At 42.1% G+C, this 27,773-nt stretch overlaps 1 protein-coding gene across 5 annotated transcripts; it reads right to left on the minus strand.

The window, feature by feature from the left end:
- Positions 1 to 18: 18 nt before the first annotated feature.
- On the minus strand, positions 19 to 27,548 carry ctnnd1 (catenin (cadherin-associated protein), delta 1). Of its 5 annotated transcripts, XM_053417635.1 has the most exons (23): positions 27,220 to 27,413; positions 19,384 to 19,531; positions 16,849 to 16,923; positions 16,602 to 16,721; positions 16,099 to 16,394; positions 15,872 to 15,962; positions 15,556 to 15,746; positions 14,091 to 14,346; positions 13,499 to 13,570; positions 11,985 to 12,135; positions 11,325 to 11,526; positions 8,711 to 8,828; positions 8,296 to 8,452; positions 7,372 to 7,389; positions 6,649 to 6,714; positions 6,314 to 6,441; positions 5,319 to 5,469; positions 5,001 to 5,196; positions 4,713 to 4,906; positions 4,184 to 4,231; positions 3,762 to 3,844; positions 2,511 to 2,565; positions 19 to 2,081 (listed from the first exon to the last, which is right to left on the minus strand). In XM_053417635.1, the coding sequence occupies exons 2-23, from the start codon at positions 19,522 to 19,524 to the stop codon at positions 2,023 to 2,025; spliced, it is 2,868 nt and encodes a 955-aa protein (XP_053273610.1). In that variant the 5' UTR covers positions 19,525 to 19,531; positions 27,220 to 27,413; the 3' UTR covers positions 19 to 2,022. The 5 variants fall into 5 exon arrangements, with proteins under 5 accessions (XP_053273610.1, XP_053273606.1, XP_053273608.1 ...); XM_053417631.1 differs by lacking the exons at positions 7,372 to 7,389; positions 19,384 to 19,531; positions 27,220 to 27,413 and adding an exon at positions 27,432 to 27,548 and having other exon boundaries at positions 2,471 to 2,565; XM_053417633.1 differs by lacking the exons at positions 7,372 to 7,389; positions 19,384 to 19,531 and having other exon boundaries at positions 2,471 to 2,565; positions 27,220 to 27,411.
- Positions 27,549 to 27,773: the final 225 nt, after the last annotated feature.

Raw genomic sequence — 27,773 nt, forward strand, 5'->3', positions numbered from 1 at the left:
AAAACAAAGGCTACGAGAAATCATTTACTTTTTTATTAAAAACAGTATTGCTAGTTACATAATTCATTCATAAATGAGAATGTGCAACTTTTAAGAGCCAAGGCAAAGAGATTAAGGTGTAGTCCAGAATCATATTTTGTGTTTATCCATTAGTGTTCCAGTATGTGATGACTGTTGGGAGGATTTTGTTTAGCTAACGTATTCTGCATTTAAGACATTAACTCAAAGTTTTCAATCTAAACATAAAAACTGATTCCATATGCGTTCACCCAGAGCACCCAAAACAATTAAACCCATATCAAAATATCAAAAAAAAAGTATAGCAAATCATTAAAATTAACAAATATTCTCTTGTATATATAGTTTTAATGTGCTTTTATTTTTTTCTCCATTTTATCGGAAAGCAAATTCTGGTCTATGCCTCCTTACACAGATTTTCTACCACAAACCCTCACGCTCCTCTTGTCTTTTAGTCGGCCCGCTCTCAAAGGCAACGTGTTACTTTGAGAAAATAAGGGTTCCTCTGTAGTGTTTCAGTTGACATGGACAACTTAGAAAATGTTCAAATAAAACATAAGGGGGGGGCACACATAAGCCACCCCAGTGCCTCTTTAAATCTACCACTCAGTATCTACATCTCACTCTGCACTAGGAATATGCATTTGTCTACAGAACGAGCACTGGAACAAAAGCAGACAGTGCTGTCATCTCCCATGTACTGGTCTGAAGCCGAGAAGTTGTGAAGCAGTCGATGATACAGAACTCAAGAGTTTTATACCTCGTTAAAAAAAAGAAAAAAGAATCAACTCTTACATACATACAAGTTCACATCTTCCATCATCTTGCAGAATAGAAAACTGCTGAGTTCCATATACAGTATTATTCCAATTAGTAACCTGCTGAGAAAAATACTCTTTGATTGGTCACCAATGTCATGTTGAGCACACCCATCAGACATATCCTGAATGAGCGAGGCACTCCAGTTAGCCCACTGTTCGAGACCATCTTGTATGTACACATTCATAAAGATTATGGACAATGAGATGGACCCCATGAATCCCGTGATATCGCCCAGAGAATTACAAAGAGGCATACATGTTACACAAAGATAGAAACATAGTACAGACATATTGTCTATTCCTCCGCTCCATTTTCTGTCCCCTTTATATCTACAGATCACAATCAAATACAGAACTATGCAGCATTCGCATGCACCTAGGGGATGGTCGGTCACTGACGAACACTGCGTACAAAACAAAACAGCTGACATTTCAATGTAGCTGCTGTTAAAAAGAGTGTGTGTGTGTGTGAAGTTCTTGCATTAAATATTGGCAGTCGCAGCAGTAGCAGTGTCATTTGGCACATGTACATTACTGTGGTACAGAGCAAAGCAAAAAGATTAGCAACCACTACCAAAACAGAAGCAGAAGGTTTACACATATCTGATTACTTGATAAACATTGGTTCTCAGTGGTAGGAAGTTTTTTTAGTCATATTTAACAATCAGAAAAAAAGAAACATTCCCTCAGTTTGATCAAAACAGAGTGTAATAGCCATTTATGTTTCACCAAAAAGTGTCCTGTTCTGATCACCGGTTCATTTTAATGCGTTTAATAAATCTAAGCTCCGACCTCCAGGAGATCCAAAAGTCCTAAGATGACGCCCGATGAGCGTTAGTGTTGTCCAAGTCGTAGTGTTGTTGTGATTGATGTAGTGTTTTTGACACAGTATCTGATCGAGTGGTAGGCATCTTTTCTTTTTTTGAGAGTTTAGGGTCGCGCAGAGCTTAAAGTGGTCATAGTGTCACATCCGCTAGTCCACAGGGAGTGTATCTCCCCCTCAGTTTTCCATGTGGTTTCATTAGTGTGTCAGTTACAGGGGTGGAATGTAACAAAGAGGAAGAGAGGAAGAGAGGAAGAGAGGGAGAGAGGGAGAGAGAGAGATGGGCTGCAAAAAGAGTGAGGAGGGACAGAAGAGTTGAGTGTTAATCCCGTCGGCAGCGTGGTGATCCCCATTGTCAGTTCAGCAAGGGCAGTAGGTGGGAGGAGGCTGTCGTCTTGTGATGCACACAATCAGTTTTTCTGCAAGAGAAGAAGAGGCCACCAGTGAGGGCATTGATCATGCGCAGTGGCTAACGTGAGGCACTCAAGTGGGAAAAATCACGTTTGAAAATTAAGATTCACAGGAAAAGTACAGTACATAACCTTAGCTGCAGGCAACAATGTTAAAACACTTCAGACAAAAATTACACAAACTGTGGAGTGAGAAAAAAAAAAACACATCTGAGGAGAACCTAAATAAAGTTCACTGACACTTGTCACCAGCAGGGGGAGCAGAAACCATACATTCAAATACAGTATTATGGAAGCTCACTGAAAACATTGTCAAACACAGTCACAGTTGTACTACACAACACAAGATATCAGGCCATACAGTGAGCTGAGAGCAGCAGCCGGGGGGACACACATACCATGCGCTGACATGCAGTGTGACAGTGGGTGTAGCCTAACCATCGTAAGAATCCATTAGAGGCAAAGAGGCCTGCTTCTCCCCATACATCCCTCCCTGAGAGAGGGAAAGAGAGAGAAAGGAGGAGTGTGTGATAGATTCAGACAGAAAGAGGAGGAGAGAGACAGAAACGAGGCACGAAGCGATGAGGCGGTGAGTAAAGGAGGAGGGTTAAGTGTGAACGACGTGAATAATAAGAGGAAAAGAAACAGGAGAAGATAGATGGAAGGGGTGAGAAAGGGGTTAGAGAGGTTTGTTAAATGTTGACGTGTTTCAGGGGGAAAAAAGAACACCAGTGAGAAATTATGTGCAATTCACATCAACCACAGTGCTTTAATGAGACATGAATTGTGTATGTGGGTTCTGTGTGTGTGTGTGTGTGTGTGTGTGTGTGTGTGTGTGTGTGTGTGTGTGTGTGTGTGTGTGTGTGTGTGTGTGTGTGTGTGTGTGCGTGTGTGAGCATGTTCATTCACACCATTCTATTTTCAGCTTAAAGGGATATTCCACAGAAAAATGAAAATTCACTTGGATGACACCACAGGAGCAGTATGGAGGCACGTTAGTTTTTTTCTGTTGTTTTATTACGTCCTAAGAAGTGGTCAACATTTACTCCAATTGTAGTGGATTTTGCTGCGACAAAGTTTCAGCTGCAACTCCAAAAGTGCCTTGTGGACTCAATACTTCACCCGCCCCTCCCTCGGCATAGTGGTGAGTAGATAATGAGTGAATTTTCATTTTTTGGCAAACTATCCCTTTAAGGTGCAGTTACCGAAGTATCGGTGTCATAGTCATCACCAAAGTGACACAACCTAAATTGTGCGATAATCACTGTAATAAATGAATAAGGTCACGTGTCCACACTTTGTTATGTAAACGTTGTCACTGTTTTGTGATAGTGAAATGTGGAAATACCAGCAACCTTCACTACCTAAAAAAGCCATGTCCATAAATGAGGTGGCAACGGCATTTGTCCTCCTGACAGATTCTTCTCTACAGACTACACTAAGGTTTCCTGAATTCACTGGAAAATGTGTGTAACAGAGTTACATCCTGTGAGAAACCGTTCTGCAATGAAAAAAAAAAGTCTGCTCTCATCTGCTCTCACAATCATGTGTTGCAGGTGAAGTGTAGGTCGTATGTAATAGAGCTTATGTTAGAATTAAAGGATGTTAGTTAAATTTCCTTTAAGGTGCAGTCATGCAGGTTATGTATGTAGGAGGGGTGCTGTGTGTGCACATGTGGCCAGTGCTTACCTGTACTGCATCTTTGTCAGCAGGATCGAGTGTATTATCTAGAGTGTTCCTTCTCCCTCTCTGGTCCAGTGTGGAGTAGGCATCTTCGAGGAGAAAAATATGTTAACCTAGAGATCAACATTTGTGTTGGTATGTCTTGCCAGTGTCGGTGCCATGTTTCCAACACAGCCGATCGGAGCCGATAAAATTCACATTGTAGACAAAAGCCAGATGTCCGTGGGTATTTTTTGTGGGCAACACTGGATGTACATCTACATTCTCGGTAACAACTGTATTAAGTTGAATAAAAGTACAACTATATATTCAACTACATGCCATACTATATGGTATGAATCAGATTTACACTTGATTTTAATCTCGATCCCCAAATCCCTAACACAGGTATGTGTGATAGTGTGTGTGTTCTCTGTTTTCACACTCACCTGGTCCCAAGTCATTCATTGGAATCATATCCCGGTCCCCTTTGCCGCCTGTGTATCAAAGACACAAACACACTGAGCATCACTATCCCTGTTTCTCTGCAAAGTTAAATGTTTTTGTACTCTCAGTGAGCCCGAGCATCTCCAACTAAAGACAGAAGTGTGTAGTTGTGTGAGTGTTGAATTCTAATTCAAGCCAGCTACTATAGGAACAAGCTGCTAGTAAATCAGACAAATCTTAGTTTGGACTGAAATACCCCAAATCTTCATCAATTCATCATTATTCAGATAACAGAAACCAAATACTTAATTTAAAATATATGAAAATCACAGTCAGTTATTCATTTTAAAGGAGTAGCAATAGTCAGCTTAGTATATATTGCAGGTATTAGTCTTAATAAAGCTTTGATTCCAATGAACAGAAAAATAAGAAATACTTAACGCTGCTTTACAAACAAAACTTTACAGAAGATCTATGGTAAGAGGAACCTTTGCTTTCACTTCATCAGCAACGAGCCATTCACTCCCTCACCTTTGTCTATGAGTGGCAGTGTACCGTCCTCATATCCTCCATTGGCCCTGCTGTTGTTGCTGGGAGGGTTCAGGTTGACCATGAAGTCCGTCTTCTTCCAGCCGTCCTTCTCCAAAGTACGCCGCAGCTCCTTGTAGCCCCACACTGTCTGCAGCACCAGGCCGGCGCCACGCACCTCCCGCTCTGAACGGTTGCTGTTGGACAGAACAGTGAAGAGACGGAATTTTTAAAAAAGATATTCCGATGAGAGGAAGAAATTCAAAACTGTGTAACAGAGAACCGTCTTACCCGTCCTTGTTAATGAGAACCAGTCTCTCTATGCCCTGTGAGGCCCTGAGGATCTTGGCTGCTTCCAGACTGGAGCCCAGCACCTCATGAAGTGTGCTCAGTACCGACACCACCGTCTCTTCTGACAGCGCTCGCACCGGCTGACTCTGACCCCCACCGGGCAGGTTGGCAACAAGGTGAGGCACTGCATGTTTTCCTAACAACACATGAGAGGTTAAAGCATTTCAGTATTATTCTGGTTCCATGAATCTTACTGGTATTCCATGTTTAAGTGTGAGCTCTTACGTAATGCAACGGAGTCACACAGAAAGCACTCACCTAGTAGATCTCTATTACGTGCATCAATAGCCATGTTCCGGAGGGCTCCGGACATGGCTCGGACTACGCGGTCGTTCCCGTGTGCCAGCAGCTCAGTCATCATGGGTAGACCCTTCTCCTGGCGCAGCAAGGCACGGATGTATCGCCCATACTAAACAAAGACAAACATATATTTTGGTTTAATTAAGGGGCCCCTTTATAAGTGTGTGACTGACTGATTACCTGCCCTGGGTGAACACAACCTAAGGTATCATGCATGCCGAAATTACTCTCCAGGATGTCTCATCTGCTTGATGACATGTGCTGAACCTGAGGGTGCCTCCCTGCCTCTATTCCAACGGCTTCACCACTGTTCACCCCTTTTAGGTAAAACACACATTTGCACTCAAGTGGTCTCCCATCAGTTGGAACTGAGTTTTTCTTCCCTCAGAAAACAGAAATATAACTATGGAAAGAAGTGCACAAAGCCCCATCTTTGACTAAATTTGCAATAATAACTTTAAAATTAAACTGCACATTTACAGCATTTTGTAGATGATCATATCAAAAGAAACCTGAATGTTTACACAGTAATCATAAATCATACTTGAGGTTGGCAAGTATTAAGTAATATTTCAAACTCGTTTCCCTGGATTATTGAGTCTCCCACTAATTGTATGCAGTATATTTAACCACTAAAAGAGTATTAATGACTTAACTTACCTGTCTTTACAATATTCAAAAGATTTTTATTATTAATTGTTTCCTCTCAAAAAACATTTGTATGTTCAAAGTCAAAAGTAGAAGCAGCATCATGTGTAAATGCTGCTAATTCATGCCTTTCCCAAAATTACATGATGTTGTCTAAGCTCGGTTTGTTCTTGGAGTACGCAGCCAGAGTCGTGCATTGTAAGTCATGTCTGCTCTAATTCCCTCAATCTGGGACAATAGTTACTCAGCACAGGGAGCAATGGTGCTCTGAAAAAAAAATTAAAGAGGCAGATAGTTGTTCTTACAGTCCAGCGGCCGGCACACAGGTTCTGAATAGCTCCAGCCGATGCTTCCAACACAGTGGGGTTCTTAGACTCCTTTAGCAGAGAGGTATAGATGCGTACCACCTCTGGCTGGTATAACAGCTCGTAGCCTACAGGAAACGAGGGAGAGTGCGTGGAGAACAGGTGGAGAGGGAGGGGAAGTGTGGAAAGTAAAGACATAAGGGGTGATTGGTAAAAAATAAGCAGAAGAAACAGAGTGGGAGAGACAGAAGGAACATATGGGTTATTAGCACCTGCTTATTTCTTTTCCCTGGTACAATATATACAGTATTTGTGTTGACGGATCCAGTGTTTACCTTTAGCTGGTGCGGTCCTCTTTGGAATGTCTATCACATCTGCAGCTGCATCCTCATCTTTCCTACCTGGAAGCAAACAGCAAAATTACAGTCTTAAAAAACACATAAAATAAAAAATATATGATAGATTTATTTTGTATCTACTGTCTGTCTACATCCATACTACAACGTTTTCCTTTGAAATCAGTTTTAATCCCTGTCTAAATTTAAATGCAGGACTTAACTGAACAACAGCTGTACGTGATTACCAATGTTGTGTTCTACAGTGGTAGCCGAGGCTGATGCCAATTGTTTTCTATCGTGATAGGATCCTGGCAAATGTTGTGACCGAAAGGACCCAATCAGCAAGGGGCTGTGAGTTTCTTTGTCGTTTTTTCTGAACATCTCCATTTTTGCCCGTCCAGACCTCAATCTACGCTCTAGTGGACGTCAGGCATTTCCATAGCAGGGTTGATGTATTTTCAAATAAAAACTCAATAGTGTGGATGTAGCCTTAGAATAATCATTTTTGTGGTTAGATGTATATTGTCAGAGTAAAATAGAAACCGACCAACGAGTGATGAAGGGAATGATCTGAATATTTCAATATAATTCTCTCACAGTGAGAAAGAAGGGTGCATGTTAGTACCAACCTGTTAGCTACAGCTACTCTACTACTGCTATAACTACAACAAAAGCAGGCAGCGGAAGCACAGTGCTGTCAAACAGAGGTAAGGAGCTTACCTTTGGAAAACCACTCATCTGTAGCCCAGCGCAAAAACACGAGAGAAACATGGAGAGGAGAGAAGACAGAAAAAAGAAAGGGATGAAGAGGGACAGGATGGCAAACAGGAGGAAGAGAGAGCATTAAGATGAGGGCAAAGCAGCCATAACTGAGGCACCCAGTCAACACCTGATTACATTACAAAGGCACTGCTACCACCACACACAGTCAATTAGGTGACATGCCAAGTGTGAAGGTGTCAAAGCAAAGCAAAAACGTGTTCATGTAACTTCATGTTACACATCGTAAACACTCTGGACACTCAGTTTGAGGCAAAACGGGTTCCTTTTGTTTTCTAGGAACAAAATGCAAAACATTGGTCCCTAGAAAATTGTGCTAAAAAATATTTTCAAACTTTTGACATTTAATAAACTACAACAATAATTGGTTAATCAATAAAGATGGATGGATAATGAAAACAAACAAATTTCACACTGCCTCATTTTATCTAAATAAAACAAGAAACATACAAAAAACAAAGACATCCAGAAGGGAGGTCACAATATCTGAATTAGTATTAATATCAATGTTGAGAGATGGTCTTTGTCACTGTAAAATCATAAAATCATTTTATAATTAATACTGGAATAACCACAAAGCAGCAGAGAGGGGTTGTGTAGTTGAGGAAAAAGTAATCAATACTCTCAGTGAAACACAGAGTGTGAGAGAGCATGAGCCTCCTCTCAGTCGGGGAAATTGTTCACATTCCTGTGCAAGCAAATGGTTTTGTTTGTGCAAGTGTGTTTGTGTGTGTGTGTCTGTGTGTGTCTGTGTGTGTGTGTGTGTGTGTGTGTGTGTCAGTATGACAACAGTGACATCACAGTTATCTTGATTCTTTCTCATACTGACTAAACAAATACAGCACATTTGTCTCTCTCTCTTACCTTTGCCCTTGCGTGAGCTGAAGCAGCCGCCCTTCTGGCCGGAGGGGGCAGGGCCCTGGTTGATGGGCGCGGCCTCCTGGTAGCGCTCACAGCCAGGGATTTCACGGTGAACCTGATAGGACAAGTTCCTCAGCAGACACATGCTGTTCTCTATCAACTGGTGGGTGGAAAAGGGGATGATAGAGAAAAAGAATGAAGAATTAATATTGTATAATCTTAATAGAAACTAATCCTTCAAAGTTTCTTATTAATACACCAAGTCACCTACGGGCAGTGGAACATATACACTGAAACTTAATTCAATTGTTCTTTTAAAAATACCTGATCTTAATAGTCTCTATTGCTTCAAAAATCTACTTAATTGATAACTAGGGGGAAAATGCTCAATTGTCAAATGTTAAATAAATCCACAAACCTTATTGTCAACATCTTTACAATCGATCTGGGATTGGACGATGTACATAAGCGAATCGACCAATCCTGTGCATTCCCTCAGCTTCCTCCTCGCCTCACTTCGCTCCGAACTCACGTTTCTTCAGACGAGCGGAAAGTTGAGAGGATGAGAAAGAAGAATGTAAAACAAAATAGGGATTAGCGGCTGGAGAAATAAACAAGTCACTACAAAAGGAATTCCTGCACACAATGCTTGAACACTCCCCCCAAGATCTGTTTGAATGAAACTCTTGTTAAAAACTTCTGCTTTACAAAGAGTTCGGTTCAAGTTACGGCTCGGGACCAATTTCTTCCCTCGCTCTGTGATTGAGTCCCACTTAAAAGATCTAACAATAGTGGACAGATGGAAAATTGATACCATTTATTTCTTCATTCACTGATACAGAACGGACGTAAAGAAAAGGGCCATAGAAGGAGGAAACTCAAGACATCCAGCCTTGGTCTTTTGTGCTGGCCTGTTTTTCCTGGTGACAGACGCGCCCTCTCACACAATAACAGGACGCATTCCCCTCCACAGCAGGGGGCACTCATTTCACTTCACTGCAACATTTCTGATAGTAAATACAAACTAAATCCGATCAGTACAGCAGCACAGGAGCGGTGCCATAGTCCACCACATTTACTACATTTCTCTGATTCTACTGTCAGGTGAGGTCACTGTCAGTGGATCCTGTCTGCACACAGGAAGAGAAAGAAAGTATGCACTTCAATGAGGGAGGATTAATCAGTGTTAGATCTCCTACCTCTAGATTAACCTTTGAGTCGACACAATAACAGAGCAGCTGTTCACGGACACACGAGCTCCAAATAATCCCACCTCTGTCTGCCAACTGCTCATCCTCTGATCAACATTGGTCGGCCATGTGTGAGGACACAGGGAGCTACTTATCATAGGTGTGAAAAGTCCTTTTTAGAGAGCTGATCACAAGTGAACAGCTCTACGTACATTTGGTCACACCTGGCATTAAAATGTCAGAACGAGTTCCAAGTCTCCCATCTACTGCTTTAAACGACTTTAAATACAAAATAAAATTTCATCCAATTTACCTAAATCCTACCGGAATCATTGGTCAATACAATACAAGTTTTCCTTTTGATATGCCACCTATCAGACCACACACCAGTTACCTCTCCTCTCTCTTCCTTTAAGCAAGTTTAAAAAAAACTACTGTTTATCTTAAAACTATCCATTCATATGATCATGATTCATGTTACATGGGGAGATATGTGATGCTAACAGACATCAGCAATTATGTTGAATATGTGCAAACGAAAATAGTGGTTAGAAAAAGCAAGAACCACTGAACCACAAGTACCTGAGTAAAATTAGAATATACAAAGTAACGTCTGAATGCGTATGAGTCAAGATCAACCTACTGTTGGTGCATTCCCAGTAATAATCTGTAGAATGTATCTGACAATGCAGATTTAGTTATACTGTGTAGTGAACGATACTGCCCAGGCCCGTTCTGCAAATACCAAAGTTTTCAAATGATCAAGATTATCAAGTTATTCACACATACTTCTCTACAGCTACAAGTGAACATTGTAATTAACCATGTGGCCGAGGGGAATGCACAGATAACAGACCTGGAGGCTAGAACATACTGTTTACACTGTTTAAGTCAATGCCCTACTGTCCTCTGCTTACCCCCTCCCTGTAAACTCTTCCAACCGTCCACATCACTGGGACGATTTGGTCCCAGAATTCCTTCTTCAATAAATAACTGACATTTAGCCCACGAGTATTTCAATGGGTTAGGGTTTCATAGAGCACTGAATCCGCAACAGAATTTTGAAAGTGATATGCTTGCTCGTTGGCCTTTTTCTTTCAACTCAGAAAGTGTATTTTACTGAAGTTATTTTATAGATATGATACAGTCCTTATTCCCATTAATTATCTAGACTGGCGGCCTGCCATATTCTTCTTTGTCCCATCCCAGTTTCAAAATTAACCAAAATATGTTTTACACTTCTCATAATAACAAAAGAGTTATTTTACTTGGCGTGTGCAGCACTATTTTTCTGCATGCTCACTCCTGCTGTCATGTCATCACAAACTACCACATGCTTACACCAGGGTCAATAATGTGTTTACCATCCATGCAGACAGTCAGACCTCATTGTTTCATTCTCACTGTGGCATCTAATTCAGTTTTTCTTTCACTCTTTCAATGCCCAGCAATTAAAACATTAAGGTGAAATGTTTATATAGTGTAAGGGACAGTTTACTTTGACAGAGAAAAACACATCAGGCAATGGTCATCTCACTGTTTCCACACTTTGCACAAAAAGCTTCAGATGAAATTGATACAGATATTTTCTTTCCTCTCCATTAAAACCACTCCATTATCTGTTTCCTTCCCCTTCTGCACGGCCAGCTCTTCATCGCTTCCTTCCTCCCTTATACATCCCACAGCTCCATTCATCTGTTAAGCTGGCATCTGTCCCCTTTCCTCTCCTGTCTTCACCAGCACTGCCTACTTCTCTCTCTCTCTCTCTCTCTCTCTTTCTATAATCACATAGCTCTAATCTGCCTTCTGACACCACCTATACCTACATCCCTCCCTCCCTACCTCAGGCAGCCGGCTGTGTTGGTGAGGGCTGTCTCCCACTCGAGGTGTCGGGGCTTGCAGTTCTCCTCGCCGCCTCCTGCTCCGTTGCTCCCTTTCTCCCAGCCCGAGTGGGGCACCATCACCTCGTCGGAGAGGGCGTGCAGTGCATGGTCTACAATTTCCATTTTCACAGAGTCATGAGACGACAGGTTCCACAGCGTTCCTGGGAAAAATACAGAATTTTAAGTATGCAAAACGCTGTTTAGTTATGCAGCATTCTTGCCGCACCAACTGTCACTTAACAAATCTCCCTTTAGAAAACATAAGCTTATGGCTGGTTGCATCTTGTGATTTGTGTGTAAACCAGTCTGCATAGAGGGAGTCCATTAATTATCTTATGAACCTAGGGACACAGAGACTTCCAAGTTACACCAGTCCGACAAATTAATTATCCTATTGGGGCCTTTCATTTCCTATTTTGGATTTGCGTACAAACATTATTAGAAACAAGCTGTTATTTATTTTTGGTACAAGATCAAATTTCGGTTTCTAAAGACTCCAAATGGTGACATTGACATTAGACATGCAAATAAATCTACCATCAGGACTGAAGGAATGATAAGGAAACAAGCAGGAAAAGAATAGTTGACTATAAACTGTGCGTTTTCAAGTGCTGCCAACCTGTGATTGTGTCAGTGAGGTCCTGGTCATGGGTCTTCCTCAGCAGCCTGGTCAGCGCAGGAACTCCGTCACAGTTCTTCATGGCGATCTTATTTTCTTGATCTTTGCCATAAGAGATGTTCTTTAATGCTCCACTGGCTGCGTAGTGAACCTGGAACAGTAACGAAGTAACAGTTCAATGAGCGATTAAACGTGATGGATAATCACTTGGAGAGCACTTATAACACACGGGCTGCACGTTATATTGAAAATCGGCAATATATGGTGTTTCATGCGCTAAGCCTTTGCAATCTGCATTCCAATATATTTGGCCGATCAGATGGATCCCTGCTGCCCTAGATGATATATTAAAGACCTTCAGATCATTGACGTTTTGTTTAGTCAGTGATTCATTGTCAGAGGAGAAGAGAAATCTGAGAGAACAGATTTGACGGAGCCGCTTAAAGCTGTAAAAAAAATAACTTCAGGGTCCAAACATGTATGAAAAGACCCCAAATTAACAGTTCATGTGATATTAAAAAACTTTATGGTATATCGCTTGATTTCCTAATAGTTTGGAGCCCTATATAACACATACATGGATTTGGCATTGTTGGCATGCCCTTGAAACTGCTATATATATTATGTGGGTCTTGGCATGAGATACGATGCAATTATACCCTATAAACGGGATTTAGGTGGCCACATTTCTTCACTGTAAACCAATGTTACCTTACATTAAAGCTATGGTTGGTAGTCCTGGAAAAGCTGGAAACACTTTGAAAAAAATGCAACGGATACAGCCAACCCCGTACTATCAGCCCTCTCGTCAAAGCTACGCCCCAATAACACATGAACGTGCACTTTCTGTAAACAGCTAGAAGAGGACTTTTCAATGACTTGCTCGCTAACTTCTTGCTATCGGGTGTGTGTCAGTGAAATATAGGTGCTTTCAGACATACACCAAACTCGAGAGCAAAGGGTTTTGATGAAAAGAACATCAAGTGGATGCAGTCGCTGTCTGACCCATTTCCACAGTCAGCAAATCATTCGACACACACCAGACTTCAGACTAGGTTTTGGCCGTAGAGCATGAAATGTGAAATTGAGAGGCTTCTTTGCTCTGACGGTGGAATGCATGATGTGGTTTGTCTGGTAATGTCCATTCAAACATCAGCAAAAAGTTACCACAACCCTAACCCTAAATGAAAGGGACCCATAAAAAATGTAAAAAAACAACACAGAATGTTTTGGTCAAAACCATATTTAGCAACAATGTTGACCTCCAAGATTTAACAAGAATAGTCGGGTACGTAATGCTTATTTCCCTTTCTCATTCTTCAAAGTTTAAGGTTGAGTATTACATTCACCTTCTCCTCAAAACTCGCCTCAGGCCAATGGGTTGGGTCAGTATTACATCACAAATTCACTAGTTTCCCTGAGACTCTTTTTGACTCAACCTAGTCCAATCATAGCACACTTGTAACAAAGTCAAGAATAAAGTGAAAGGCGAGGAGGAAAAAAAGCAAACCGACGTCTTTGTTTGGGTTGTCAAGCATGGAAACCAGTGCTGGGATGCCTTTCATACGACGCACATCAGTTTTCACCTGGAGAGAGGAAGGAAGGATGTTAGTAGTGGATGGTGTTCAGGTAATGTCCAGCTTTCTGTTTACTATAAATTATGTCGTAGAAAATCCTTTAAGAAGAATAACTTCTGTGGGCAAACTAGAAGAAGTCCCATCAATACCGTTTTTTGCAGCTCTTTATATTTAAGATTAAAACTAAGAAATCTTGTCTTGCACAAGTTTTGTCTTCTATGAATGCAATTAAAGACATTCCCCAATAATACCCTATGCTGTATCACCACTGATATCTGTTCATCTACACTTCAGAGTTCAAGCTCTGGTCTCATAAAGATACTAATTCTTAACCATCAACGTTGACTGAACTTTTCCAAAATGTGGCAAACGCTCCCATTTCAGAAGAGCGTTTTTTTGCTATCATATTTAACTTTACTTTAATCAGAAACAAGTGTATTTCAACCTCACACTCCTGACAAATGATTGCTTCTGATCTACAAATTGAAGCCAAAATATTGTAAGTTGCTTGCATATGTACATCTCTTACTTTATCATTCTTATAGGTGAGATGCTGCAGGTATGCGGCTGCATTGCTCTTGACAGGGTCTAGCCTGTAGTTGAGCATGGCGATGACCTCTGGCAGCTCTGGCTGACGCCAGCCACTGGGGCCGGGACCTTTCCTCAGTGTGCTGTCCAACGACGCCATGCTTCCTCTTTCACCCTGGGCCAGAGGTGCTCCTCCCCCCCAGTAATACATGTCCCCTGGACCACTCATGTCACCATCTAAGGTGCCCTCGTAACTCCTGTGGAGGGAGGTGACGAAAATGTATCAACAGATATCTATCAAAACAAACTGCGGTAAATTAGATACCAGAGTTTACCTTGTTATTGCTCATAAGAAGGATTAGTATTGGATACCAGCACTGATCTTATGATCCAGTTACATCAGATAATTACAGCTCTAGAGAATATATTTTTCGGAAATTTCAATTACTTCAACTTGAATCAACTGATTCCTTGAATATAAATGTTTATAGAAGCATATTATAGATTTAACCTTGAAAATATTTTACAGTTATGGCCCTGATTGCCAACACAAGAAAAACTGTTCAACAAGAACAATAAAAAAAAGAATTGTTAAATGCTATTCCATACAACTACACATGGACTGTCAGTAGCCGATGCTTCAACTATTAACAGACAAGGTGGAAATCGAAAACTTTTCATTAATTCATCTGCACTGTTTGTATTGACATACAGCTGGTTGGCTACTGTTAGCTCTCTGGCAGGGACAGACTGAATGAAGTAGGATCCGCACACTGTTTACTGTCTTCAACAAACACCATCCCAGAGCTCAGATCAGAGTGCACTGTGATTTTATTCAGTCTTGTAAACAGCATCACTAGATTTGAAACAGGAAATCTAGAGTCCGCTAACTATGCTGAGTAAGGACAGTCTCGTAAAATGTGACCAATCCGCAGAGACTCTAACTATTTATGTCTGAGTTTACGGGACTGACGTGACTATGTCTGAGAAAGCCTTTCCATTAACTTGAATTGGAAAGTACTCTCAGACTTAAGTAATGTCTGTCATCGACATTTCATTTTAACTTAAAATAGAAAGTAAATATTTTACTCATCTTCAAATGAACCACTCCCAACAAAGAACCATGCAAATACAAATCATTTAGCGAAGATTTACTTCTCTTAACTGAGAAAAAGGGTTAGTGCGATTTCCAAGGGACCAGCACAGACAGGGGTGCCCAGAGAACACATTATTATTTGCTGTTATTATTATTAGTTAGTTAGTTGAAGAGTGTTTACGTAGCTCATGTAGGGCAATTCTTTTTTAAATTGTCTCTGTTATTAAACTAAGAATTATCAAAAGGGGTTTTCCAGGCTGGTGAGGGGTTTGTTATATTGTTTCATAGTGTCCCGACATTTCTAGTGGCGCCTCTGCATCTAGATCCCTATTAACATAGATAAGTCACCACAAAAACAAATATCACTTACCCAGCCCGGCGTGGGGGACCCTGGGGGAATACGTGCTGGTTACGGGGCACTGTGCTGTAGTGCATTGGGTGTCCCATCCCATAGTCAGGCTCATCATAACCCATGCTGCGCTGATCATCCTCCAGACCATAAGGCTCTGGAACAAACCTCGGGAGGGAGGAAAGCTCCATAGCACTGCCCATACGCCCAACCTACATAGAGGCAGAAGTTAGTGCAAGACAATCGGAAAGCTGGTGTCTACCAAATTACATCCTATTCAATTCTTAAGATACAACAGGAAGCACCACATTTAGCAAGTGTGACCAGCTGAACATACCTGTGGCTGAGCAGCATAGGGGTCCAGCTGGTTCCTGCTGGCGGCTCTGTAGCTTGGATCCAGCGTTCTGTAACCGTCTGGATGAACCTGTCTGGAGAACACAAGGAAGCAGAGGTTGAGCACGAGACCAGAAAACAATATCCAATAAGAATGTGTATTTATTGTCTACCCCGCATTGATGGCTTGAATCTTAGTAACATAAACATCGGTTTCGACAAGTATGGTACCTGTAGCGATCGTCCATGTGAGCTCCCCTGCTAAGGCTTGCGTAGGTCTCAGACGGAGGCCCAGTGCGGTATTCATCATAACCCCCTGGGGGTCCATAGTGGTAGTTTCGGGGCACGGTGTGAGTGGGATAGGCATCCATTGGCATTCCTCCACTAGGTGGCGGCCTGTAGACCCGGTCCATGGGAGTGGTGTAACCCGCCATGCCAGTCACTGATCCCCCACCATCCAGGGAAAGTGTGTCTGACACAGAGGGGATAACTGTGCGAGTGGTAGTGGTCTTTACTACTTTCTTTACCTTAAAGGGCAGAAGACGGAAAACAATAAGTTACTGCCAAAAATATTGACAGCAATAAAGTGTTATTGGAATGTAATTACAAGGATAGATGATAACAGTTATATCATGATTCAAGACAACACTCATTTGTTACCATTTGTGACAGCATGTCAATCTATTGGCATCTAAGGATTATTGATAATATATTTATTTGGATCTATGTATTACCGTGGTTTCTGTGCGCCGAGTGGTGCCATCTTCACTGGTAACAGAGACGACGGGCTGAGGCTCCTGGGGTTCCTCCACTGTGTATGTCTCCTGCATCACCTGACCAGGCTCCATCCTGAACTACACCCATACAAATTCACATATTTCAGAAATGTAGCAAATAGAGGTTTCACATGGGTTGTGGTTATGGTTAAGCACGTTAACAATAAAATAAGTGGCATTGAGAAGGGCTCTAATGGATGCTTACGTGATGTGTGCCGTTGATGTAACCCTCGTTCAGTGTCAGCCTCTCTATGTCTGCATTACAAGGTACGCGGCCGTTCTGCCATGAGAAAGGAATACACATCAACACACACGCATATACACACACTCAAGTCACTGGGCTGTTGAACTTTTCCAGCAATACATATAAAAATAAAAAGTGAAGCAACCGTCATCAACTTTTATTTGAATTGTGGAACCTATTGTAAAGCTCAGGCACTTCAAAGTTGATTAATATTTTCCATATGACAACGATGATAACAACCATCTAATGACAGCCTGACCAGAAACAAAACAAGCATGCAGCAGCTTTTAAAACCAAAGTGAAAATATTTGACGGATTAGAACAAAAACAAAGAAGTCTGCATGGTCGGCAAGAATGAACTATGATGATGGACTGAACAGATGAAAAACATGTCAGTAATGAAATGAATGAGAGACGAGCAGAGAGATAAAACCTGTTTCTCTCTCATGACATCACAATGAGCATTGCCTGCCCAGGGGTTGTGATGGGTGTGGTGCACTTCCCATTCCAGCCACAGGGGGAACTCTAACTATCTGTTGTGCCATCGCACAACTTGATGGTAGGAAAATGAAGAGGCAGAGCCAGAAGGGACACTGCTCACCCCTGACTCAAGGATGAGATACAGCTGTCTCAAATTGACAAATGTATTTTCATTTATTTTTTGAATCTGGGAATAATTGCAATGTCACGTATCGCAACCACAACTCTTAGAAGTGCAACTCTGCCCCGATCAGGTAAACAAGACAAAGCTAGAGAAGAGAGTCTTAGGACTCAGTCAGAGTGAATAGTAGGAAGTGCCGGGCAGATGTGAGCATGTGGGAACTTGTCAGTGATGACTGAGGTCGTGCAGCACTGCCTGGGAGAGTGGCAGAGGCATGCGAAAGCCTTTGGGCTATGTAAACACATATAGAGATAAGAATCCGCACAAGCTACATTTCTCTCCTGCTCACACTGTATTGCACACACCCTACCTTTTTTTCTGCTGCTAGTCAGCCACAAGAATCACCTGGGACAGGAATGTGACCGAGAGCCTGCATGCAAGCGCCACTACCAACAGTGAAAGTGAAGGAGAGCCCAGTTGATTATTGTGTTTTTCAAAGGTTGCCTCCAGGCCAAAAGTGTCTGGGTGGGTGTAACTGCATGTCTGTCTGTGAGGTCACTCTAAAGCAGCTAACTAACTGGCCCATGATGACTCTTACGCACAATGTACACTGTTTATAGTCCAACTATGTTCTTTTATCACATAAGCAATAGCTTAACAGATTTTTTAAGTCCAGAGGACATTTTGGCTAATCTCTTTTAATAGCTATCTGCATATGAATTCAGTTAAATTAAAAAGCAGTCAGCTGATGCATTTCGGTCAATGTATTCGGCCTCTTTTGCTCTCCTCACCGATTGTTTATCTGTGGACAACTGAGGCCCTGTACACACCTGGCATTGACATCCCTCCTGGTTTGATCGCAAGCCTGTTCAGACATGTGGTGATCAGAGTTGATATTGTGGCAGTGGTTACAATCAAATCAACTATAAGAGGAAAACATTTTGATGATTGGTAATGAAACTGCAGCGGCTCATCTGACTTTAGTAGGAGGTCCTTCATATGTGGCCCAGGATGGATTTGAGTTCACACTGTTAAAAGAACGTGGACACGTGGACCAGACCACCACCGAATGTGGTAATCGGATCACTGTGAGATCCGAGTGCATTCACACCTGTACTTCAGATCACATAAACCACGTTAATTCCAGATACGTACAGGGTCTAAAGCCTGCTCAATTATAACTGGTCAAAGTAAAAAATGACTTCCAGCGCAAAATCGTGTACCTCGTGGTTTCAGCTATGAAACTGTCACTTAATCAAGAGTTTAATCTCAAATCGAGAACCCTGGTCTGATAGGCCAGGTTACTAGATTATTTAAACCAGCTTTTTGACATACTGCAGCTCCATGATGATCCAGGAAATGACTGATATCATACCTAACTATATATTAAGCAAAATCATTCTCTGCATGCAAAAGCACATGGTCCAGACACGACAAGCAAAATGGGTGGCAGTCTGAAGTTTGACTCACGGAAAGATAAGATGATGATGATGATGATGATGGCAATGGGAAGACTCATTTGGAAAGAGAAAAAGATGGTTTCCGAGAATGTGGACGAAAATGCTTTGAATGAAGCTGCGAAGAGCAACAGAGGGTGAAAATGACCTCCTCGGGAAGGCTTGACTCATTTGCCTCAAATTTTAATTTCTAAAACTCAAGCTAAATTTCATGCGAGCACCAAGAGTCCAGTCAAAGTAAAACCCACAGAGGAGGCATTTTACTCATGTCCTCTATGTTCTTCTGCCATCCAGCCAGTCGACACTGATGGGATATGGTTGACCATGGAGATGACGTTGGATGAGCTCACTCGGATCAAGGATGGGTGAATCCGAGGGACTTTTTCGATGGAACGTGTGCGTGGGTGAGGGAGGGGCATTGGATTTGTTGCCCATTACCTGCATGTTGGGGAGGGGGCGTGGCAAGGTGCCGGCGCACGACCTCCGCTCATCCTCCAGAGCTCGGCTCAGCATCTCAAACTGCCTCTCCTGCTCCCGCACTGAGGCCAGCAGGGAGGCCGTACTCGCACACTGCTCCATTCACACGCTGAGAGCAGAGCACAGGACAGGACAGGGTCATCAACACCAGAGAGCCAGATGAGATTCAACCATCACCAAGTTTTCATCCAAAGAGGATACATGCAGCAAGAGTGAAAACCCCAAGTAGATATAGATACAAAGCAGGGCCCTAGCACAGGGCAGATCTGAGAACACAAACCCAGAAGAAGGGCTAGTGAAGCTTTTTGCAGAGGTTAAGAAGCAGCAGGAGCTGATGCGGGGAGGATAAATGAGGGAAGCGGGAGTGAACTGCATAGATAAAGTAGCAGGTAAAGAGAGAACGTGACAACAGACAGAACGAGAGCAAGATACAGAGGGAGGGTGAACAGAAGGACTAAGGAAAGAGCTCATTGTGGGAGAATTCATCTAAAAAAGTTATTATTTAGTTTATATTCGATGTGAGATGTAAGAGCAGGGATGCAAGTGAACCACTCTGTGTTTCAGTATATTTTTTTCACCTTCTGCTATGCTGGGTTAAAAATAGAAGGAAAGTGAGATACACGACAGGAGAAGGTTACACCAAGTTTTCAGCTGCAGCGTGTGGAGCTTGTTATCACTTCTTAATTCAAAGGTTGTAGAGAGAGTTGGGAATGGAGAGGGAGACGAGGGTGGTAGCATAAATTCTACTGTGCTTCGTTTACTGGCTGGATTACTAATGCCAATTCATCCATACACCGTCCATGACACTGTATATTGTCCATACTGTGATAACGGATTTAATTTCTTTGCAGGCTGGCTGCTACCATCCCTGGTCAATGAACCTTTTAATTATGCATTTAGGTTTTATTCAGTGATCCAGAGTAAGTGATTTATGTAGCAGCAGCGAGTGAGAAAACATTGCAAGCTACCAAAACATGGAGACAGTAAAAAAAAAAAGCAAAATAAGAACGAAAAAAAATACTTCTTTCTTCTGCTCAATATCGTGATCACAATAAGGGTTCCTTGGCTAGTTTCATAAGACATAATATATTTATGTACCTTGTACCAGCTTAATTTACATTCATTTCATTCTCACAACTGATTCTCCCAACTTCAATTTCTTCTTTTTATTCCAGACAACTTTATTTATTGATGGCTATCAAGACGTGAAAAGGATATCAACTAATAAGATAAAAAGTATTTTAGAAATAAATGATCAACTTTATGAGATTTAGTGTTTAAGTCCTATTGCACCCCTTTTTATAAATAAAATATCAGTGATATATTAAGTGAAAGCAAAAGTCAAAGGGCTGGTTGTAGTGCTGATTGAAGGGTGGGTGAAGTGTTTGAGTCCAAAAACACTTTTGGAATCCCCGACATTCATATTCAACTGGAAATTAGGTAATTTACACCATTTTTAAAGTCCACCAGAAGTGGTTTCTGACAGTACCTGAATGCACCTCCTCGGAAGATATCAGCAAACATTAAGGCTTAAAACCCAGTGTAAATAACCTTGTTTCCAGTTTAATTGAATGTCTGGGCTTTCTGACACTCATATGACACCACACGAGCAGTATGGAGGCATGTTATGGTTTTTCTTCTGATGTTTTTTTACATCTGAAGGAAATGTGCCCTTAACAAATGCCATAGATGACCTCAGGCTAAATACACAGGCATGATGATAAGTCAAGGAATGTCCCTCAAGCACAAATTAAGACAGTGACTAAGTGCTTTCCTGTGACGTCCTCAGCAGAGACGCTGGTAGGGAGGAAGGAGGAATCTGTGGAGGATTAGTGGAGTAGTATCTGTCTAATAAAGGGATGACACGAGCTTGGCTCATCTCCAAACCAGGGTAAAAACCATTTTATAGTTCAAAGTCCACTGACTCATGTATATTAAATCTGCTCTCCATCCTTGTACACACAACTGTCAAAGTGAACAAAGAGTCCTGTATTACTTCCGTGTACACAAACACAGTCACACCTGAGTGTGTGTCTGCATCCAAGTGATTTTGGGTCAGAAACAACATAAATGTGGCAGGTGTGTGTTTGGCTGACGTTGATTTTATCCTTGAATACTCAAACAAGGCTGTTGTGCGTTTGAGTGAATTTGACGCTGCTCCTTGTTTCTTTTCATTTGCGTGGAAAATAAAACACACATTTGTGGACAGAAGCATGCAAGAGTCACACAATAACACACGCAGCCATTGTCATACATTCCACAGTGAGATTTGGCGTGTCATATCCTGCCTCAGCTCTTGGAAGCTGTCCTAATAAGGGAGCCTTTCAGTCTTTCATAGCGCTGCGCTCATCCTTCTCTCACACAACGTTTTTTTTCTTCAAAGCCAAACACTTCAATCCTGGAAAAGGGAGAGTGGGAGCAATCCCGTTCACTGACCCAATCAGGGCAGTCGACCACAAACCAACAAAGTGCTTCTATAGTGGATAATGCGTGTAAACTGAAAGACATTTTTAAAGTTATTTCAAGTGGCAAGTATGGAATTACACTTAGGCTACACGCATGCTTGTATGTTTTTGTTTTCGAACCAAAGCAAACTCTGTACACATGAGTGTTTTGGCCCTGTATCAGTTTTAATCCCTGTCCATACTAACACGCCTGACAAGGCATATGACGTGATGACTCACACACTGTGCATGTGCATGCCAGTGTAAACATGAAGGAACGCGCGTGCCGGTGAATAGCAAGTTACTTTGACAAATTTTGCATCAAATGTTTTTAAACTAAAATGTGGTCAACAGCTTTCAAACTCTGGAATAGTTTGGATCTCAGAAGCATTCGTGGCAGAGTTAACAGATTTTCAAATGAAAACTAAGTATCGTGGGGGTAGCCTTTATGTGGCAGCCATATCTTGACAAATATTTGACTATGAACCACTGAGACCAGACATCAGCACATCAATGTACCAATCAAAGATTTTCTTTGCACCTCTGTCAACATAAACACTTTCTGAGAGTGTAGAAGAAGACTGTCTCTTGTGTGCAATAGTCAGACAGACCCACAGAGCCTGTTGCTATACGAGACTCACCACTTACATTCTTGTGGCAGAGTGCATTTTCTTGTGAGAGAGTTTTAAATGGCTTTAGCCACTTAATGCCTTGGCATTAATCATTAATCCATTGTAAATCCACTTTGCGGCAGTGCTAAATTTTATCTGCTAATGGGACAGCCCAGGAAATACACAGCTAAGCCACTTACTGTCCAGAGCCAACACACAACAGAGATGAACAGCTAGTGTCCACTACAAATGGAAAACTCTTAAGTACACACTCAGTCAGCTTTTACGTCTGTCAGCCAGTGCCCACCGAGTGACCGCAAAGTATTCCCTTATTATCATGTTGCTATTATTGCTTCTTCAGCAACTCAGTCACTGGTGTTGTGGCAGGCTGATGTGCATTCTGTTCCAGTAGGCACACCCACCTACCAACACCCACAGCTGAGGTGAAGCTATGGTAAAATGCTGTTGTGGCTTGGCCAAATGCTCTGCTGACTCAGCCTCATTTGAATGGTCACACACAGATTTGGACTCTGTGTGTGTGTGTTGACCTTGGCCCACCTCCAACTACTGCCGCTGTTCTGACTTGAAACCGTGAACCCCACCAACAACAACACCGTCCTCCCATGTGGCCTGCAGTGTGGTAACTGCAGAGTGAGTGTGTACACACACACACACACACACACACACCAGTGACTAAAAGTACACCTAACTGGAACAATGATCTATCTGAATACAATATTGATATGACGCTCAAAATCTCCTGGGTTTTTTGTTATTGTTATATAATGATTCAAGTTGCCTTTTCATACTGCAGACATTTTAGCTGATTGGATCAAACATTAAACGCCTCTAACTTGACTACAAAACCAACATGGTAAATAAGCTGCTCCAAGACAAAACATTACCAATGTCAAATTTGGCATTTTTAATCAAACAAGTGCTTAAGCTAATGCAAAGCTGTTATTATTTAATGCACCTCATTATTTATTATTTTGTCATAACCGTTTCCTCACTCAATTCTCAGGGAAATACCCTTCACAACTTCCCAGAATGCCATACCACAATGTTCAAACAATTCCCTGATGAAAACATGTCTGTCTCCTCCAGGTTAGGGTATAAATGTCATAGTTATATCATCAATTGTCTGGCCGGGTTGAAGAAAGAAAAAATTGATTTCAAATTAAAATAAACCTTTGGATTTAAAGACTGTGAAGACAGTGAGGCGCTGGATAAAAATGGAAATCCATATGTAAGGGTTAGGGAAAATGAAGTTGAATGACAACAAATCTACAAAGGATTTTACACTATATAAGACAGATACTCAATCTTCAGAATGTTGATCCAAAACAAACCACACTGGAGAAGCCTTTTGCATTAGGATAAGCATCCTATTCTCTGCATATCCAAAAAAAGGCATTTCTAAGGATATTCACCTCTCTAACGTTGTTGAAAATAATGGCTTCTGACACATAGAATACATTTTATGTGAATGCAACCACTGCAATTTATTGTGCAAATGCTCTGTTGGACAATCACAGCAAAGTGTGTTTTCCTGCAGTGTGAGTGAAGTTGACATTCGGTATATCTTATTTTACAGCTTCACTTTAAAGTGAATGAACATTCTAGTGTCTCTGCAATAAAGAAAGAACTTGTTGTTCATGCAAAATAAAAAATGAGCACAACATTCACAAATGTTGATATATTATTGCTGCACTAGGTTGGAAGGTTTGTTATACACTTTACAGCATTGGGGCATTATCTAAAATGTGCTAATGCAGGCAGAAGTTGCGGATCAAAGTTGAACTCCACTCGAAACCACGCTGTGGATGGAAATGTTACACCCGGGTGAATGTGCTAATTTGGCAAGACAGCGAGGTGAGAGAACACCTCAATTTTCAGCACATTCGTGATATCGAACATGACGCACCAGTTATACAAACAGACAGGCAATGTCCTCTACTGGCAATGGGAAAGGAATCATTTGCCTTTTTTAGCTGGTTTACTTGTGTTTAAAAACCTGTGTATAACTATGAATCTTGGTGTAAAAGATGAATGAGAAGCAGACAACTCCATAAAAAAGTAAAAGTGTTAGTGAAAATGAATCATCCTGAACAGAAACCAAACTACATCAAATAGAACAATTCTAACAGAGACCTAATGAATCAAAACTAATTTGATTCTAGGAGCTAATGGCGACACCCGACCTGAACTATTATCATCATATAGGTCAAACATGTTGTAGGACTAGTATTATATAGTTGAAATCAATATCATGACATCACTGTATGGTAAATGAAACTTTAAGATCCAGTGTGTATGATTTAGGTGAAAGGGATCTATTGTGACGAAGTTAATATAAAATAATACTTGTGATGTTTTCACTTGTGTGTTTCATCTAAATTGTAAGAATTGTGCTTTCCTAGAATGAGCCCTTTATATTTAAATACTTTAGATTTACTTTCTACGGAGGCCTCCCTGTTTTTACAGTAGCCCAATCTGGACAAACTAAGCACCTTCTGAGTTTTTTGACAACTGAAGGCTGCCACAGGTTGTGTTTGATATTTGGATGGTGAGGGGAGGGGTATTCAGCTGCAACACGACACTTTAACACCGGATGTCACTAGTCACTCCACACATAAGCTTTAAGTTAATCAAAAGTCAACATATGAAATAATGAAACTGGTGAGTAATCAGACTGACTCAGTTGACTGGGTATATATGACTAATTTTCAATAATTTTTGTAAACTAATTAATATTCCTGCTCAATCTGCAGACTATGGAAAATGGTCTGCCAAACTGAAAACTAATGATTGGCAGTCGGTAAAGATTTACTACTGGCGAACTGCAAAGAGAGCGTGGTTGCCTCTCAATAAGGAAGCTGGTTATATTTCTGCAGTGAGGACCATAAAAAGGCAAACTGGCCCTGATCTTTTCCGAGAAGTTAACCACCAGCTCTGAAGGAGGGTACTGCAACAGTCCAGCTCCACGGCTTTAGTGGAATCTGTGCACTTTGATTTTACTGTCACACATCTCACATGACACCGCCTGCATGGACTGTGTACTGAAGTGCTCAGGATTCAAATGAAAACACTGCTGCAGGTGGAGCCGTTGGAGGTGGAGAGTTGAGGACAGATAAAAGAGAAAGAATGAGTGAGCACAGACAGAGAGGAGGAGCGAGCACAAGAAAACCCCAGCTTCTGTGTGTCAGAGGGACACACCCGTGGCGTGCCCTGAAAGCCCGTCATTACACTGGCTCACAAATGATAGCCCTGGTTAGAACAACTGGCTGAGCAGCAAGACTCCAGCCCCCAAAGACAAAATTGCTAGGGAAAAATTGTAGGCAGCAAAAGAAATATCCAACTTCTGATCTTTTTGTCCCTCCTTTTTACATTTACAGAGAGGGGACATTTCAGAGCAAACAGCTTGTCCAAACTCGCTCACAACCACTTCCATCCTTGTTCCAACAGGTCAGAGCAGACATGCCCTAGGGTTGGGGGGGGTTGGAAGAGGAATATGCGAGGCATGTCCATGCTGTACGGAAACTCACCGATCAGCTTGACAGTTTCTACGCAAATCAAAAAATATTAAGTTACTTGCCAAGTAGGTCCCTAGTGTGATGAAAATCACCAGTATCAACACAAATTGACAAATCACAGTAGCTTCCGACGAGATGAGAGACACATTCTGAGTTGCTCTTGCGCAATGATTAAGTCACACAGAAACTACAGTGGATCGTGATTACAAAGTGAAACCATGAGGAGTGACCCACTGAAGCAGATTAAGCCAAGTCCCCCTGTGTAACCGTTGATCCTGAATAACTGTAAGACGAGATGGAGCCTGTGTTGAAACCCTTTAAAAAAAAAGAAGAAAAAAAAGAGTCTGAATAACGAAGCCACAAACAGGCCTGCCACCTTACCACACCCACACAACCGCACTCACACAACAGGTTCTTGCTCTTGTCCCTCGCTGCTCCACCACCGCCGCTAACCCTGTGTTTCCCTGCTCTACCTGGGAGACCACACCAAGGGACAGTGGCTGGAACAACAAACCCTCGCGTCTCCACACAGTCAACACAGAATGAACACAGCAAAAAGAAAATCTCCCACAAAAAGCACAGACCTGGTGATCGTGTTCACCTGAGAAGCAGCGTTAAGCACCACGGTCCGCAGAGAGTGGGCGTTCCAGGCACAGCACACAATGGGAAACTGATAAGTGATCCGAGGCTGGACTTTGACTCCAAATTTACGGTGCGTGACACGGCGGGCTGCCCGGTCACTTCCGTGTACCCTCACCTGTCCGGTTACACCCCGGGTGGGCGGAAAACGCCCGGTGGAAAAGCCCCTCCATGTTTAAAGACAGCGAGCACTCAGCGTGTAATACAATAACAACAACCCACAAACCACATCATCCATGTAATAATGTCACATATCAGCTAAACCCTAACTTAGTGGAGGGACAGACGTGTGTCCAAGTCGCCATTATTTCAACCTCTTCACTCTACGTGTAAAAGTTCTGTTAAACTTCCCCCACAAGTCCCACTCTGGATGACTTATTCATCAAGCTATCGACTGGAATACACCGACGCTAGCTGCGCTAACCAGCGCTACAGTGGCTAGCATGCTAACGCTGTGATTACAACAAAGTTCACCACATTTTAAAGTCGCTCCCGTTTCCGCCTCCCACTGTTTTTTCAAACCGGCTCCACCGAGCACACAACCCCGGAGAAGACGTGCTTCGTTACCGCTTCTGGAGGCCGCTACGCTCGTTTCTCAAAGTCCATAAGTGTTTGCGGAGCTGGATTCAGGCCTAGCGGACTGCTGCTGCTGCCGCCGCTGACACGACCCGCAGGCTCGGGGGAAGAAGAGGACGTCAGTCGGGATGAGGCGACCAGAAAACACGTCGGTGAGGCGGAGCGGAACAAAACCCCCCTGTGAAGAAGGAGAAAACACCCACCTCTGCAGTTTCCTAGCTTCCTCCCTGTGCCTCCTCGGCTTGTTGTTCACTTGTCTCTGCTCTTCCTCTCTCTCCGCTGGGGGGGCAAGAGGAGGGGACGAGCAGAGTGGAGAGGAGGGTGGGGAGTGGGGAGACACACAGGATATATTACGTTATCGTGCGATTATTTATTTAACAGCTATTGATAAACAATACTTCAGCTTGGAATGAAAAATAAAACAACCCAATAATGATTTGATTAATACTTATATCAAATCATTGCTTGGTGATTTACTTGTTTGAATTTAACTTGAGTCGCCTAGCTCCATTTTAAAGACCAAATAAACTAAGAATACAGCAGCT

Source organism: Pleuronectes platessa, chromosome 3, assembly GCF_947347685.1.
Source record: "Pleuronectes platessa chromosome 3, fPlePla1.1, whole genome shotgun sequence".
NCBI classification, from domain to species: Eukaryota; Metazoa; Chordata; class Actinopteri; order Pleuronectiformes; family Pleuronectidae; genus Pleuronectes; species Pleuronectes platessa.